The sequence below is a fragment of the Aricia agestis genome, chromosome 9 (genome assembly GCF_905147365.1).
Source record: "Aricia agestis chromosome 9, ilAriAges1.1, whole genome shotgun sequence".
In the NCBI taxonomy this organism is placed as follows: Eukaryota; Metazoa; Arthropoda; class Insecta; order Lepidoptera; family Lycaenidae; genus Aricia; species Aricia agestis.
Genome location: NC_056414.1, coordinates 3220204 through 3237190, shown reverse-complemented (window position 1 = coordinate 3237190; position 16987 = coordinate 3220204). Strand labels below are relative to the sequence as shown.

At 34.8% G+C, this 16987-nt stretch overlaps 1 protein-coding gene across 2 annotated transcripts in view; it reads left to right on the top strand.

Annotated features, from left to right (window-relative positions):
* The window catches only part of LOC121730528 (protein bunched, class 2/F/G isoform-like), a 182784-nt gene that overhangs the window by 159983 nt on the left and 5814 nt on the right, over nucleotides 1–16987 (top strand). For both annotated transcript variants that reach the window (XM_042119616.1, XM_042119615.1), the window contains one exon: nucleotides 10197–10248. In XM_042119616.1, the coding sequence (XP_041975550.1) occupies nucleotides 10197–10248 (52 nt within the window). The remainder of the gene's footprint in view (nucleotides 1–10196; nucleotides 10249–16987) is intronic.

Here is a 16987-nt window from a genome sequence, read left to right as displayed (position 1 = left end):
ACCACGTCAGTCTGGCCCCGTGGTAAGTACCTGAAGGACTTGTGTTACGGGTACCAGACAACGGAAATATATTTAATACTTTTATACTATTCATAATATATTTAAGATTTTTATTATATGATACTATTTAATACACATCCATGACCCAGGAACTTCGAAAACTTTTTGTTCCGTCGGCGGGATTCGAACCCGCGACCCCCGGCTTGAGCTACCAACGCGCTCACCACTGAGCCACAGAGGTCGTCAAATTTTTTGGCCTTTTTTACTCGTTATCAATAATAGTAACAGCGAGGCACTTGAAAATTTCACAAAATCCTTAATTATATTTGTACTTTAATAATTAATAATAAAATTAAAATAAAGTAATTGTTTAAGGGGGGCTTCCATACAAGAAACACAATTTTTTGTCTACTTTTGCTAAGATAAAAAAGCGGCCAAGTGCGAGTTGTACTCGCCCATGAAGGGTTCCGCAGCAGTAATAAGGTTTATTTTAATGAAATTAAAAGGTTTTTGATTTATTTTTATATTTCAGTTGATTTAATGAAAATTAATTTAAGGTTTACCATTTATGACGTATAAAAAAACTACTTGCTAGATATCGTTCAAACCAATTTTCGTTGGTAGTTTTTATAGTAATGTACGTTATATATTATTTTTAGACTTATCATGCCCCTACTTTAGAAGTTAGAGGGGGAGGGACACACATTTCACCACTTTGGAAGAGTCTCTCTCGCAAACTATTCAAGTTAGAAAAAAATGACATGAGAAACCTCAATATGATTTTTGAAGACCTATTCATAGATACCCTACACGTATAGGTTAGATGAAAAAAATTTTTTTTGTTTCAGTTGTACCTATGGGGACCCCTAAAATTTTTAATAATTTTTCCATTTTTGTATCAAAATCTTAATGCGGTTTACAGACTACATCTACTTACCAATTTTCAATAGTATAGCTCTTATAGTTTCGGAGGAAAGTGGCTGTGACATACGGACGGACAGACAGACAGACAGACAGACATGACGAATCTATAAGGGTTCCGTTTTTTGCCATTTGGCTACGGAACCCTAAAAAAGATATAAACAATGAAATTTTTTAAAATCTCTATTAACAATATTATTAACTATTGTATAAAGTATATAGAATTAAAAAAAATATATTACTTTGACATTATTATTTTTTTAATATATTTTTCATCGGTCGAAAGTACCCAAATTTGAGGTTTTTCGAACCTTTAAAAATTAATATCTTTAAAAATATTAACTTTATCGTAAAAAGTCATAGGACCTTTTTTATTGGTATTTCAATAAAGAATATAAAAAAAATTTGTTCGGTTGAAAAATAACAATTCCTTGCAATTGTTTAAACAATGTTTGTTTAAACAATATGGCACCGGGTTGCGCCCTGGCAACATGCATTTATATCATCAGGAGGGCAATTTGAAGAGGATCGCATAAAAAAATTGAGGTGGAATAGTTTTCGGTACTCATGCGCCGACTCGTGTTAGTCTATATAGAGTCTAGCAATGAATAATGATTCGCTCGGTCTCTTGTTGCCCGATGTCAATTACGACATAGACATTATGTGACAAATGGAAAATTACAAAATAATTGCTACGTACGACCATTATTATCGAGTCGTTAATAATGCTCATAATAACTATTGTCAGGTTTTTCAGAACCGCATTCAACATTAAGGTTAAGGGTTAAGGATTGTTGGAATACTCAGAACTGCTTGTTATGCTTACGGAATAAGAAAATTATTCTCTCGTTATTAGTTCTATTTTTACCTAAAAATACTAATTCGACTGGCTAATAATTTCTGTAGCTTTATCGGTTTTGCAAAACGCATTAGCCTTTATGGTTTAGCAGAGGAAACCACTTCATCAACTGACAAGTCTCCAGTGTAATGTACATCGGAATCTGCAGAATGAGTAATGCTTGTTAAGAGGATTCCACACCGCCCTTTTTTCCATACAAACGTTGTCCCCTGTTTCCTCCCTGGATAATGCTAGTAGAGTTATAATTTTTTTCCTGAATATCTACGGCCACTAATACAATGTCCCTATGTTTTCTTTTTTTTCATAATTTAATTATTAAATAAGATATGAACATTCAAAAACCCAAAAAAATGGCCAGATTTTCCGCTGTGTTCAAACGTCCAGAAAACAGATTTGGATAGATTATACAAAAAAAAGCAAAACATAGGAACACAGCTCAAGCCCTTTTTTAATCTTTAATGAAAAAGTACTTAAATCGGTTAAGTTTTGGAGAAGGAATCAGGGGACAACGAATCGTTGATTTTCTGGATTTTCTGCAGTTGTCTCTATCGCGTTCTGCGGTATAGGCTTGAGGTAAGGGAGACAGCTATAGATATTACACGTACTTTTTTTTCATTTCTCTAGCCCCTGGTGTATCCTCTTAAAGCAATGTCCTTAAAAATATCAACTTCAATCTTGAAATATTGTGAAAACCCCATCCCTGGAATCTATATATATAAAACTCAAAGGTGACTGACTGACATGGTGATCTATCAACGCACAGCTACTGGACGGATCGGGCAAATTTTGCATGCATGTAGATGTTATGACGAAGGCATCCGCTAAGAAAGGATTTTGATAAATTCCAACCCCAAGGGGTTAAAGTAGGGGATGAATGTTTGTATATAATAATACTTCTTAACGCGAGCGAAGCCGCGGGCAAAAGCTCGTCCATCATAATATTGTAAACCAATTGCATAAGTAAACCACATGTTCAGTGTTAACGCATGCCTAAATTATATAATGCACTCGTACACGGTTATTTTGAAACGGTATTGTTTCGAGCGTTACGTTTGAAATGCAAGAGCTCCGTTGCAGCCCACCACGGTATTGCATCCGCGGAAAAACGTTTAATATATTAAAACTAGATGACGCCCGCAACTCCGTTGCGCCAAAACTCGTTTATCGCGCGGGAACCGTACATTTTTCCGGAATAAAAACTATCCTGTGTCCTTTCTCGGGACTCAAAGTATCGCCATACCAAATTTCAGCAAAATCGGTTCAGCGGTTTAGGCGTGAAAACGTAACAGACAGACAGACAGACGGACAGACAGACAGACACACTTTCGCATTTATAATATTAGTATTTAAATATTTCTTTTATATTTATCTTCATCGCGGATCTAAGTTACGAAAATTCTGGTGGTTTCGTATGTTAATGCAACCGTTTCAACATGGTTTGTGAATTTTGTAACTTGTAGCATATAGCGAACTTAAACAAGTACTGTATTAAATCACGACAAAATCGTCCAAAAGAATATAAAAAACATAATTTAGAATATTTTAAAAGATTTGAATAATTTTAATTTACTTTTATATTCTCGGCATATTTCATTTAGGAGTAGGTACTCAGTACCCGCTGTCTTTATGTCGTACTTGTTCTATAATTACATTTTTGAATTCATAATTAATTACCTCTTTGTTCTTTTGCTCATTTTTACAGCTATTTTTATTTCTGCTAAAGAAACAACAAAAATAATAATTTGGCCACATCTGAATTTATTGGAAAAAATCCTAATAATCAAGTAGATATGTCATATGGGTCGTTTGTGCAGCAACAGTGGCATAGATACTAGAGGATGACAACAATGACTAATGTGTGGAAAATTCTAGAATGCAAATTACAATAATACATAATGTTATACGACACTGTGAACAATATGCGGAAGTGGTGTTACAATAGATTAGTGCAGACAGACACAAACTAGATAACACTACAACATATACAAACACTTCAACGTGCACGAGCATGCGTGGAAGGCTCGAACCGTCGTTGAAACGAAATAAATTTTCCTTCAAGTCGAGAAGAAGAAAGTGTAATAACTAAACACACCGGCAAAATTAGAGGAACATAACAAAATTTTCAATTTTTTTTAAATTGTTCACTGATTTTTATATATTTATTTATTAATTTACTAATTGATTATTAAAAATTAAATTTTGTATAAATTTAGGGCATAAAAACGTGAAAAATAGAAAAAAATCAGCGAAAATCAAAAAATTAAGAAAATCTTTGAAATTTCAGTAGTAAGTTTTTAAGATAAATTCTCCATTTTTATTAAAGAAATGCCATGTTAAAAGCGTGTAATGCTGGTGTAATGCCTTCTATGGATCTCAAGAGGGCCTGGATACGCCATTCCATGCTTGCATTTTAATTGTCAATCATTTCCTGTGGGATATTCTCCTACTCCTCCAGTAGCGCCAACTCGAGATCCTGGACACATTTTGGAGCTGGAGTTTTAACTCGTACCGTTCACCCATTAATGTGCCACACGTCTTCAATCGGATCCACATCCGTAGACTACGCTGGCCTCTCCACCTGGGCTACGCCAGCATCGTTTAGGTAATAATGCCCGATTTTCTTACTCTATGGACGCACATAAAATTGAAATTACTACCTAAAACTGTCTAAAAGGCACACCATGCAGTTCCAGGATGTCGGTGCTATAGCTCTGTACTGTCAAAGTACCATCATCTATAATCATCAGTTCCATGCGGGCTCCAAATCATATGCAACTCCAAACCATTACGAAGCCTGCATCATAGGCCACTGTTTCCGGTAAGTTTGATGGCCTGTAGCTTTCCTTATGATTTATCCACATTCTTTATCGCCTGTCAATACAATGTACACAGAATTTGCTCCCATCACTGTACAGCACAAGATTTCACTCACTTGTCTAATTTTGATGCTCACGCGCAAATCTTAGCCTGGCTCTTCGGTGTCCTGTCTCAAGTTTTGATGCCCTTGCTGGCACTTTTGAGTTTAATTTAACTTCTTTGAGTCTTCTTCTTACTGTACAATCACTTACACGTTCATCTTGGACCTGTTCCGACAGGTTTCGTGTCTGCATAGCAGTTTGAGGTCGATTTCTTAAGTTTTGTTTCCTTACAAAATGGTCATCCTGAACCATTGTCACCCGATATCTGCCTTGTTCTCGTCTCCGAACGTAAGATCCAGTCTCTCTGAAGCGTTGAAAGTTACGATGAACCACGGAAGCCGACACACCTAAGGCCTGACTGACCGAACGGTAGGTGTGACCTTTCTCTATCGTGGTTACAGCTCTAGCTGTTGCAGATGCTGGGAAATCACTAATTTTGTATCTAAGCAATGTGTTCTTCCAAAAACCAAACAATCAAATGAGCTGAGCATACCTTGCACCCCGCTAAAACGCCATTCTTATCAGGAACACTTACAACGTCAATAATCGAAAAACACTTATCAGGGCATAATTGCTATAGAAACCTGTCAACTTGCCAGTTTTGTTCAATATTTTATTTCTTGAATGAGCTTAGAAGCTATAAAAAAGGCTTTCAGACAGCCCGGCCCACTTGAGTTCAAGTTTTGGCCCTTTTTACCAATGTTCCGCTAATTTTGCCAGTGTGTGTAGTTATAGAAATGTAAAATCAAATGCGACATTTACTAGGAGGAGGTCAATAGTGTAGAATATATTGAAAGAACAAAAAAATCATCCTACACTTTTAGAAAAACAAACTAGTAAGATACATTGTGTAAATCATTTCAAATGAGAGACGCAGACAAAGATATGATAATATGAGATGATGGACAATGATTTGGTAAATATTAGTAATTAGAGGAATGAAACACTTGTAAAAAATTGCAATCAACTTGACCTTTACAGTGACACACAATATTTTGCCAATGTAGAAGTGATGATGACGATAAAATCAACGCGAACGGAGGAATATAGCACGTGTCACTTAGATCTAAGAGTAATTACGATGGCTGTTAACGTGTGAGCTATCAAGATGTACAGGGTGCTACTTACCTCGTTTTACCTCGAGAGCTCGTTACTTGCGACCATTATACGTTTTTCTTGGAACTCTTATAAGCCATAACGAACAGCATGAATTTTGATGGCTATTTTATTGCTGATTTAAACCAATTTTTATTTAGTAAGCCGAATCAGATATTTTTTATTTGGAATTTTTTCTTTCTGAAACTCTACAATGTATATTATACCTTCCATCAGTTCGGGATGTACTACAGCGAGAAGAGTTTACACAATGTTCATTACAGTCAAGCAGCTTTATTAGATAAATTAAATGCACTGTAAACTTTAATACTACTACTAAAGCTGTTATTAGTGTTAATGTTTACAGTGAATTTGTTACGACTGGTAATTATACGTACGCCGTAACATTAACTATTAAGCATCTTACGTTAAACTGTTAACTGATACTTTCAAATGGAAAATAATAAAACTAAGCTAGTGCTTAGTTTTATTTCCATGAGAAAGTATCACGAATGATACAGAATGACGCTAACCTTGAACCAAAACGAGCGCATTTGATGCTCAACGTAGAATTTGAGTGTTTACGAATTCGTTCTCGCCATTGCAGCCGGTAAAAAGCGTTACCAAGGTATTCGGAGGCGCCATCGTAGTAGATTGAACCGTGCGCGCGCCACTTGCCACTCTCCCCTCCCTCAGCCGCGCCGACCGGGTCCCAGTTCGCCGCAACGCGTTGTTTCGGTCACTCGCCTGGTTTAATCACGTTTTTTTTTAACAATTTCTACCTCATTTTCGAGCACAACTGCGTAGTATTAAGTTTCAAAACGGCACCGCTGCAACCGAAATTGGGGACCCGCGCGTCCCGTCACAAACAGCCGCCGACGTTATCGGAAGCCATGCAAACTAAACTCATAAGTGCCGGGTACTCGTCCATCATGAACAAACAGGACTTGCTCCGGGAAGTCGTCGTCAAGTACATCGACTACTTCTACCCAGTGTGAGTAATTTTTCTTTATGCCTCGTCCCACGTTTCGTAATTTACCGCATTGCGTCTCTAGTTTGGTACTCCGCGGCTGCATGATTTACGATATTCCTCCGAGCAAATGAACCGGCAACTCGGTGAAGGTTTCGCAGCAATGACTTTGACTGCATCCAGGCGGTTGTCATTGGCCGATGTGAGCGCCGCCTATTCAATCCAGACATCTTTGTACGTCTCTGCTGCTGTATTGATCCGCTGCAATACGCCAACGGCGCTTAGATATGTTCTAAACTTGTTATGTGATGAGATCAGCTCGTTAATAAAGTCTGGGATCTATTAGCCTTGACCTTTATTGTCGAGCAAAAAAGAGACCCTAATTAGGCAAATCTAAGTTTAGATTCTTGTGTAGGCAGTAAGGGCTATAAAAAGTAATGCGGAGTTTAGATAGTCACTAGATGTCAGATACTATTGATTTAAAACACAAGCCAGGTAAAATAACCTTATTGTGTTTAAAAAAAAGCTTTGCAAACGCAGTGTTGCGTGAAAATTCGCGTGACAAAAATCTGATCGGCCATGTTTCTCGTGAAAATCACGTCCGCCCAGATTTAGAATGTAAATTCAAAGAGGTTTTATGTTCGAGTCGCGTTATCGTTTATTTAACTGACTACTAAACGGATACGAAATTGTGAAACAAGTGGCGAGATGTAACGGTCGTCATGAGCCGTCGGCCGCCGTGTCGACATCAGCCGTCGATTTCCCTTCAACGACCTTGGGCGATTCGCCGGCGCTGCTGCACTGCAGCACGATAGCGTCAAAAATACATTAGGATATTAAATTTTCATGCGAAGCGCCATTGTCTGTTGACGGGCTTCATGTTGGCCTGTGTAAAATAATTACATCGTTACACCAGTGTGCAGAATAATTTTCATATTTTACATCTACCAGACGTCCCGTTATGGCTTTGTGATCATTATCATCGCCAAAATAATTTAAAAGTATGATTCGCCCACTTACTATTTTCATGGCCCCCGGTGAGGGAATGTTTGTTGTGAATTACAAAAGTATACCTCCTCAATAACTTTACATTTAATCGTATGAGTCATGTACTTAAATAAACACGTAATTGTATTGTTCGACTTTTTAATTTCATTCTTTAAAAATTCTGAAATCACTTAACAATGACTATTGAAGAAATTTAAATTCTCATGAAACTCTACAACGTAAATAACTTTACCTTCAGTATTGTTTTTTGCTCCGTACAAAAATATAAACATCGTAACTTATATTATCTTAAAAAGATCACTCTTGAAATCCTTCGACTTGTTCTCAAATAAATTATGTTTACCTCTCTCCTCCAATCACTTCGGTCTCACCTTTCTTGAAAGCTTTTCAAGAGAATGTGAGACGATGCAATTTTTCATGAAAGCGCGGAACGTTGACTCACTTTTGGTAAATATTGGTTTAGCAGCAAGAAAATTTACATATTGTGTAGTATGTTTGGACGTCATCCAAACACATAAGCGCATAAACATGTCGATAAATTATTGAATGTTTGACTTTTTATCTAATTTTATGCACGGCGCCGAGAATTAATTGCAATAAAAACGCAATTACACGATTTATTTTTGTGATCATTTAAGTTTTTATTCTGTAGTTTATTCTTACTGACGTTAACTGTTTCAACAGGTCTTAATTCTTCAGCAATTTAGCTGAATATCTTCCCAGTCAGCTAACGTAATTGTTAACTTTTTTAAATATCTAATTATATTATATCTTTCTTAAATTTATTTTACCTCTCAACGATAGAGTATTCACACCCACTACAACCGTAACAGCAAATGTTATTTTACAATTTACATTTCTTGCTCGCGTATTACCTTAAAAATACTTACTCAAGCTATATATATTGATGCTATACAGCAATTTGTCCATGTTAATATGGTTCCACCATGTTCTTTGTTATCAGGGCGGGCCGGCTCTAAATAAATACGCACGTGTACGAACACAAAACGTTTATCTTGCCTTCACTCGCCTTATTTGTCGTACACTATTTATTGTGTATGTGCTCATTTGCGCTAGCTTTACCACCTTCTTAATGCTTGTATTTAATAATAATTTATACTTTATCACATATCATTATCAAAAGTAGGCTTTTTGATTATACCTTATCGTATATTTTACATCTCGATTAACTATTCTTGTTTAATTTCATTTTGGCTTCCACGGCAACTTTCTCTGTTTCTGCTGTAGGTTTCTTTTGTCAATGTTTTTATATGACATGTTGGATTGCAATCTTGTCACCGGATCTTATTACATAATAAACTACCAAACTGGTTGTTTTAAATGGGCTTACGAAATCATGCCATTTCTATTGTGACTTTTAACCGCTCAAAACGTTAAATAAGAAAATTCATATTACTTTACAAATAAAGCAGACTGATCTGATACTTTACCAACTAAAATTAAGTCTATTACAACTCCTGCTATGTGTCTTTTGTAATCTATTTGGTGTTAAAATACATTGTTGCACTTTAATCGAATAGGTCTTGCACTCTTTCACGAGCACTGCGGTTTTGGTTTGGTTATTTAATACTTGAGAGTTCAGTAATGAACCGGACGAAATCGATACGCAATGGGCGTTGCTGGCCCGTTCAACGCTTCGGTGCGCCTGAGCATTGTACTGTAGCTCACCTCATTGACGCGACAGTCGACACGGAATCTGAATCCGGCGAAAGTCAAGTACACGCCTGTCGAAATGCACGTTGATGTAACTTTGAGAACCTCTAAAGCCTCTCTAGTTGACTCTCATCGCATGGGAAAGGAAAAAGTCAATCGGATGCCCTAGAATTTCCCAGATTGCCCTTTTTTCAGGTAATCCACGTGAATATCTGTGTAATTGTAGTTCTAAGTGCCGGCAATTAGACTGTGTCGGCTGCCGGCATGTACACGTGGCCGCATACCTCAGACCATGCTGCGTGTCTCTCAAATTGAGTCGGCCTGTGTTTTTAGACGGATGTGTGGTTTCAAGTGCGCACTTTCAAGACTTGCGATAAGCGCATCACAATTCACAACCGCTACTTTCTCTTGTATTTGTGTTCGCCCTGACTTGAATCAATGAAGTTTTTCAACTGATAGTTCGCACCTTTGATTTGGTTATGCATACTAATTGCAGCTGTAAATATTCTATGATAATTTATTTTATTATCTTTACCTACTTACATTTGAGGTTTATGCGTTGCAACTATTCTAGTTTATTGTCAGTATCGAGGTCTACTAAAATAAATTTAAAAAACTTCTAATAAGCAGTAATTATTGACAGTTGATAAGCGGCCAACGTGACTCTGGGATACAAGTTGCCATGATTCATTTGTAATGTAACATAATGCTTTTAACAAGTAATTAACAGTCGTTTTTTTTATTGTTACAGTGCGTCAGGCACGAGCGCCGTGGCCATCGACAACAAGATCGAGCAAGCAATGGTAAGTTCTACATCTTTACTAATCAGCGATCGAAGGATTAATGCAAAAGTGTAGTTGTTTGTTACTCACCGCTAGCTTAAGAGTTAAGATGAAAGATTATTTTTTTTAAGTACTAAAGCTAAGATTCGTCTTTGAGTAACAAATATTAACTTCCTTCCTGATTCCTTTGCCCAAATTAATGTTCCATATAATGGCCCGTTGAGACGCTCTATGTTTTAAACGTCTTATTCCATCTTCAATGTGCGCGTCAACGAATTTTCTCCGACGCAACCATCTTGATTTGCTACGATCGTTTTCAATAAGTTTTTCATATTATAGAAATATAGGCTATCGGATTCTGTAATATCAGTAAAAGCATATTTTAATTTACACCAATAGTAGTTTGAAATATGATCATTGATCATGATTCATGAGTCATGTAAATATTTTTGAAAAGAAATCAAAGACTATTGTCTCTTATATTAGTCGGTGTCAAATTGTCGTAATCTTTGAACTTTTTTGTTAGTCATTCATACGCCTGTCCCTCTTAAATAATGTATTTGAATCGGTAAAAAGTGGATCGGTGATTGCAAAATGCGTGTTTTTTTCTCTTCTAAATGTATTCTCCTAATGCTTTTTGTGTTGGAAATTGTGAAAATATTTGCCTACGTACTACGTAGCGAGCTACACGTTTGACAACATAGCTTTTCTAATTAGCCTTATAAAGTTATTCTAGTACCAAGTTTCCTGAGATTTACAGGATTATGTATTGGTGTAATTTGCGCTATTTATAATTTGATTTTCCAATAAAGGTGTATCGATTCGATAATTCCATATTCCAACTTTAAACCTTTAAATAAAAATAAAGTTTTTTCTTGAATACAAAAAGAATATAGTGTTTTTGTACAAGTAATATTTTACTCGTATAAAAACACCGTTCCCTGTTTGCCAACATCTATTATTGTAATTGGCTGTAAATGAAGTAAATTGTGCTCAATCAATAGCGGCGAAAAAATACCGGCCTAGGCAGAAATTCTTTTGTATTGGTTGAATTGGTACCGGTTCGTTCGATTCGTAAATTAATCACCGTCTTTTATTACACCGTCTGTGACCTAATTAAATCCACTAATACTTATTTCGTCACTTGTCATCGTGTAACTGCTAGTTTCCCGCCAAAATTAATTGGGACGACTTCTTGGCATCCACTTAAAATGTCCGTTAATTAGATAGGAACGCGATAGCTGTATCGCCGTGATCGTATCTTCGTTAATTTTGCTATTTTTATCTAGTTCATCTATTATGTCACTAGGCGGTCCAATCGATGGTCCCTGTTGACACCATTAGTTTGGTCTTCTAATGTTTATCAGTTATCACTCTCGTGTGTTACGAATTATCGCATATCAGTAAAGCCCTTGACGTTATCAGTGTTTGAATTAGCAAAATGTTACACTGTTATGTAAAATGCAAACATGAATTACATAATAAGAGTAAGTTAGTCTTCTGAATTTATTGGTAAAATACAAACAATTTTATAAATTGATCACGCATTATATCCGATCGCTTTGTGTTTTTAATCATTGAAAAAATTGTTATCAAATAATTATCGTGAACCTAACAAAAAACAACATTGATCATGTTTATTGTTGATTAAGTAAATTATATTATTTCGATTACTTTGGCCATACTCTACCTTAATAACAAATACATTTTGCCTCTTCTTTCCAATGTTACACCACATCACACTTTGTGTTGTTGTTTAGTTTAGTACGTTCCGCGTGATCTAGAATCTAGATCGACTGCAATCGACGTAGTTTCTAGAAACGGAATCGGGACAAGTATTTTCTTGAGGATCGTAATAGATTGATTTTTTTTCTAAGTTGGTGGAATACTGTTTTGTTTTGGCCTATAGTATATTATATAGTATATATACAGCAGAATTACGGTGTTTCAACTTTAACAATCTAGTTTCGTTTTTTGTTCATTTAAATAATTGTTAATTCACTCACACGTTCTTTGTGAAGTAATTAAGGACGCTATCACTTTTTTTCACAAATATCAGCGATTTTCAGGTACCATTTTAAGGAATTAGGAGTCACACTGTAAGGATATTTTGGTTTCAAATAAAAGATAGTATATTCATCTCCACGTCTATACTACATACAAATGTTATAGCCGCATACAAAATTTTCACATAAATACGTTTTAACCATCACAATAATCGTAAAATATTTAAAAAAATGGGGTTTGATTAGGTACCATTATAGCTAAATACACTGAACTAAGGAAAATAAATATTCAAAAAAATTGTTGCTTATTTAGTCCCCTATACAAATAGCTAAATATTTTATATAAAAATAAATAACATTTCCATTTATGAGAAAAATAAGAAACGCTCTCAAATTTCTTCATACATTTTCGCCCTATCAAGAAAGCGGCTAGCGTCGTAACCGCCACTGTACAAGGCGCGCTGATATTGAATGTTATTTTAATGTCCATAACGTTCGTACTGACCTGCCAAAATTTGTCATAATTTTTAATGAAAATTGAGTATTTTGTAGAAAATTTGAATTGCTTATTCGAGGTAGACGAAGCCGCTTCCTTGTGACAACTAACTAGGCGGCTATTTGAAATTCATAGCAGGTGCCATCCTCAGTATACGAACCTTTCGCTGCTTCGGTTATAACTTTAAACGCATTAGAACTCAGGAGACCTCGGAAACTGTTTAACTTAATATCTTGTAACTGTCATTGTGCTTTTGCAGTTTAAAAATTTTCTCATCCTCTAAAGCTAAATCAGATATTGGCGTCTAAACAAAAAAATATACTATATTCAACGATCTTGAATTTTGTTCTCCTTAGGATATTTTTGGTTGTTCCTCATCTTGTTAGTTGCAATTGCGATTTTGGTGGCTTTTGAATAGTGCATTTTGTGCATCGTGCTCTCCATCATACAATGTCGTGGTTGCAATTGATCTCCATGGTCGTGCGCTATTGGACTCGTTTTGCATAGTCTATAATTAACCACGCAGATGGCCTCAAGCGATTGACCCCAATCCAGCCCTAATGCTCGCAAACATCGCGCTATATTTTTATATATTCACACACCATGCTCGTGATTTACTGTCCCTTCTAGACCCTTCTGAATTATTCAGTTAAAATATCCTTGCATTACATAGTTCATTATGTTCTAGTTTTTTTTTCTGTTGTATAAAACTTGTTACAATTTAAAATGAACCTAAAAATAATTCAGCGCCTGTTAAATTTAGCTTCGTTACATAATGTTAAAGTAACAATTCAACGAAAACTTAACATTGTATCAACTTCAGACCGTTAAGATTTATTTTACCTCCTTTAAGACCTTTATGCATAAGGATCGCCCTCATAGAAACTTGGAGGTGCTCTGAATGGACTGTAGCAAGTCACATGGTCACAGCTGCAGTGGTTCGCCTTGGAGCGCGTATGACACGTCAAGTATTAAATTTGGGAAGTACTCGTAGATTTCGTAATTCCGCTCGAGCGGCGTGTTACATCACAGTTGTGTTTACCGAGATTCGTCCTATTGATGTTCGGGCATCGGCAATAGTACCACTGACCTCGATTCCACCATCTGTGCGCGATAAAACGGCCGATTTATTTTTTTCTGTTTCATCTCTAGCGTGCCGCGCTATACGTAACATCTAAAGGAATGGTTTCATTTACACGCTAAATGACATTGATTGAGTAGCCCCTTTGAAACTAGATTTTTTAATTTATTTTTTTAAAAGAGAGCTGAAATTTAAGTAATAATATAATTGAAAACTCCAGAATAAAACATAAGTTTAAGAGACTTTTCAAAAGAGAATATTAATGGTACTTAAAGTACAACAAGAATACGGATTTAGACGATATACCAAATGTTAAATTGATAAGAGCAATATTTTTTCCTGAAACGTAACGTTATGCTAATGGGTTTGTGCGTGATTTGCATGAGGCGGGCGTGACCCGGCAGGACTAAGAATAGATACGGAAGGAAAGCTGGCCCCGTTGTGCCACTGGAGTGGAGACACGCGCCGGGTTGATTACGACGTCGATACGACCGTAGATCGGGGTAGGGTCACGCGAGATGTATGCAATGAGTTGAGAAAATAGAAAAATAGAAAGGAGAAAAAAAAATTATGTACCTATGCAGAATTTTTAATAGAAAGAGTAGTATCTATCAACAAGAGTAGTAATATTATGCAGTAGACTAAATTTTATATGAGGATTGAGGGTAGACTGATTTGACAGCGAAAGTGTAAAGATTCCTTGCACTAGAAAGAACCCTTTCAAAAGAAATAATTACTACATACAACTCAACCCTATATGCTGCTGACCACACGCAAAATTAAAAATGCAGAGAAAAGTTTCAAGCTGTAACATAATGAACAGTAAATATTCAAAGTGGTATATATATATATATATATATATATATATATATATATATATATATATATATTAGACCGGTTCAAAAAAATCGACTATTTTTTTTTTCAAAACCCGCAGTGAAATATCTTCCTAGTAATGAAAAAAGAAGCCTGTGAAAACGGGAGCTCTTAATATCAATTTTGAAAGGTCGCTCATCATGAATTTCTATTTTACGTTTAAATAACATGGGATTTTTTTTTTTTAATTTGGAATTTTACAACTCATTTTTGAATTAACATGTCGGGATGAGCGATACATATTTTTGAAGGAAATTGAACGCTCTAAATAAATTGTCTCTTATGTTTTTTCTGTAAGTTCACTCCTTCAAAAGTTATTCGAGTTTAAAATCCAACATGTAATCAATTCAACGTTTTTTTTAAATTTTTCTTAAATATTTCATAATTATTATTGAAAAAAAAAATTGGCTTAAAATATTGAATCATCAAGTTTAACGTCGTTGATAAAGTAGATCTTTATGATTTTGCTATTAAAAATAGTTGACTTTTTAATTTAAAAAATCCGAAATTAATTCTTTATTTGAAGTTTACAAAAAATTTGGATTGTATGTACATAAATTTTGGAATAATGACCAACTGTGGTTTATAGGAAATGTCGTGCACTTCTTTACCGGTGAAATAGAGATGTGCTGTAATATCAACTTACTTTTTCGGTACTGTTGCTCAATTGTTGTTCTGGTTCCTAGCTGTTTGTTATAATTACGATTTTGATGTATAATAATTTAAAAATATTTCACTTTTTAATAATTGTATCATTTTATTATAAATAATGGAACAAAATGTATACTTGATTGGTGAAATGAATGAAAATTTTATTGGACGTAAACTGCCCACAAATGGAGAGGTTATGTGGTATGTATGTACTATGTAGGTATTTAGAACATGATACTCTAAAATTTGATGCTTTCATTTCAATAAATAAAAAAAGATTATTCCTAAAGTGTCGTCTTTTTATTAAAATGTCATTGTTGGATTATTGGTATTCAATTGTTGTTAGTAGCATTTCATTGTTCATAGTTCTGATAGTTAGAATCAAAATTGTAAATTTTATCAACTGAAAATAATCGTGTTAAACGTAAAGCTATCAACTATACAATTAATAAGTGTACAATATTTTTTTTTGAAGATAAGTATTATTATTATATCACAATTAAGGAAAAAAACGTTGAATTGATTACATGTTGGATTTTAAACTCGAATAACTTTTGAAGGAGTGAACTTACAGAAAAAACATAAGAGACAATTTATTTAGAGCGTTCAATTTCCTTCAAAAATATGTATCGCTCATCCCGACATGTTAATTCAAAAATGAGTTGTAAAATTCCAAATTTAAAAAAAAAAAATCCCATGTTATTTAAATGTAAAATAGAAATTCACGATGAGCGACCTTTCAAAATTGATATTAAGAGCTCCCGTTTTCACAGGCTTCTTTTTTCATTACTAGGAAGATATTTCACTGCGGGTTTTGAAAAAAAAAATAGTCGATTTTTTTGAACCGGTCTAATATATATGTATATATATATATATATATATATATATATATATATATATATATATATATATATATATATATATATATATATATACAAGAATTGCTCGTTTAAAGATATAAGATAATACATAACTCGTAAACTTGCACACTATTATTATCACAAAACATAGTAATATTTTTCGCTAAGTAACAATTCAAAGTAAATATTACGGTAATATAAGTAATAGAATTCCGGTAAATATCCGATGATTTGTAATTTTGTACGTGACCCTGTAACTATTAGTTAAGAAAATGTACTTTTTTCTACGTCTGTTGAGAGCATTCAAGAATATCGTAGAGTTGCGAGAAAAAGCCAAACTATTTTATATTTTTTGCCTCCTGACGATAACACCGCGCTAAACCACCGGGTTATCAGCTGTTGTTTACACTTTACAGAGCTAATTCAATATTTTTCCATATGTTTATAATCTGGAGGTGGAAAAGTACAAGCGGTATAACAATTCAGTTATCGATCCCATATCTGAAAGATATGAGGTGTGCGAAAATAAACCGCATTCGTAAACATGTTGATCGATGATAAAACGATGGCTTTGGTGCGTTTCAGGGACATTAGAATTCGCGATGTTAAAGTAAAATACTAGATATTATATTTTCAAATGTGTTTTTGTAGAGTTTTATTTCAGAGTCTGTAATACTAATGTTAGGTGATATTGATCGGTTTTTGCTCCTGGATACTTTGTTTCCTTGACAAGAAAAAGTAAGAAAATTTTACTCTTACAACCATCTTTCAAATAGAGTTTGGTTTACAG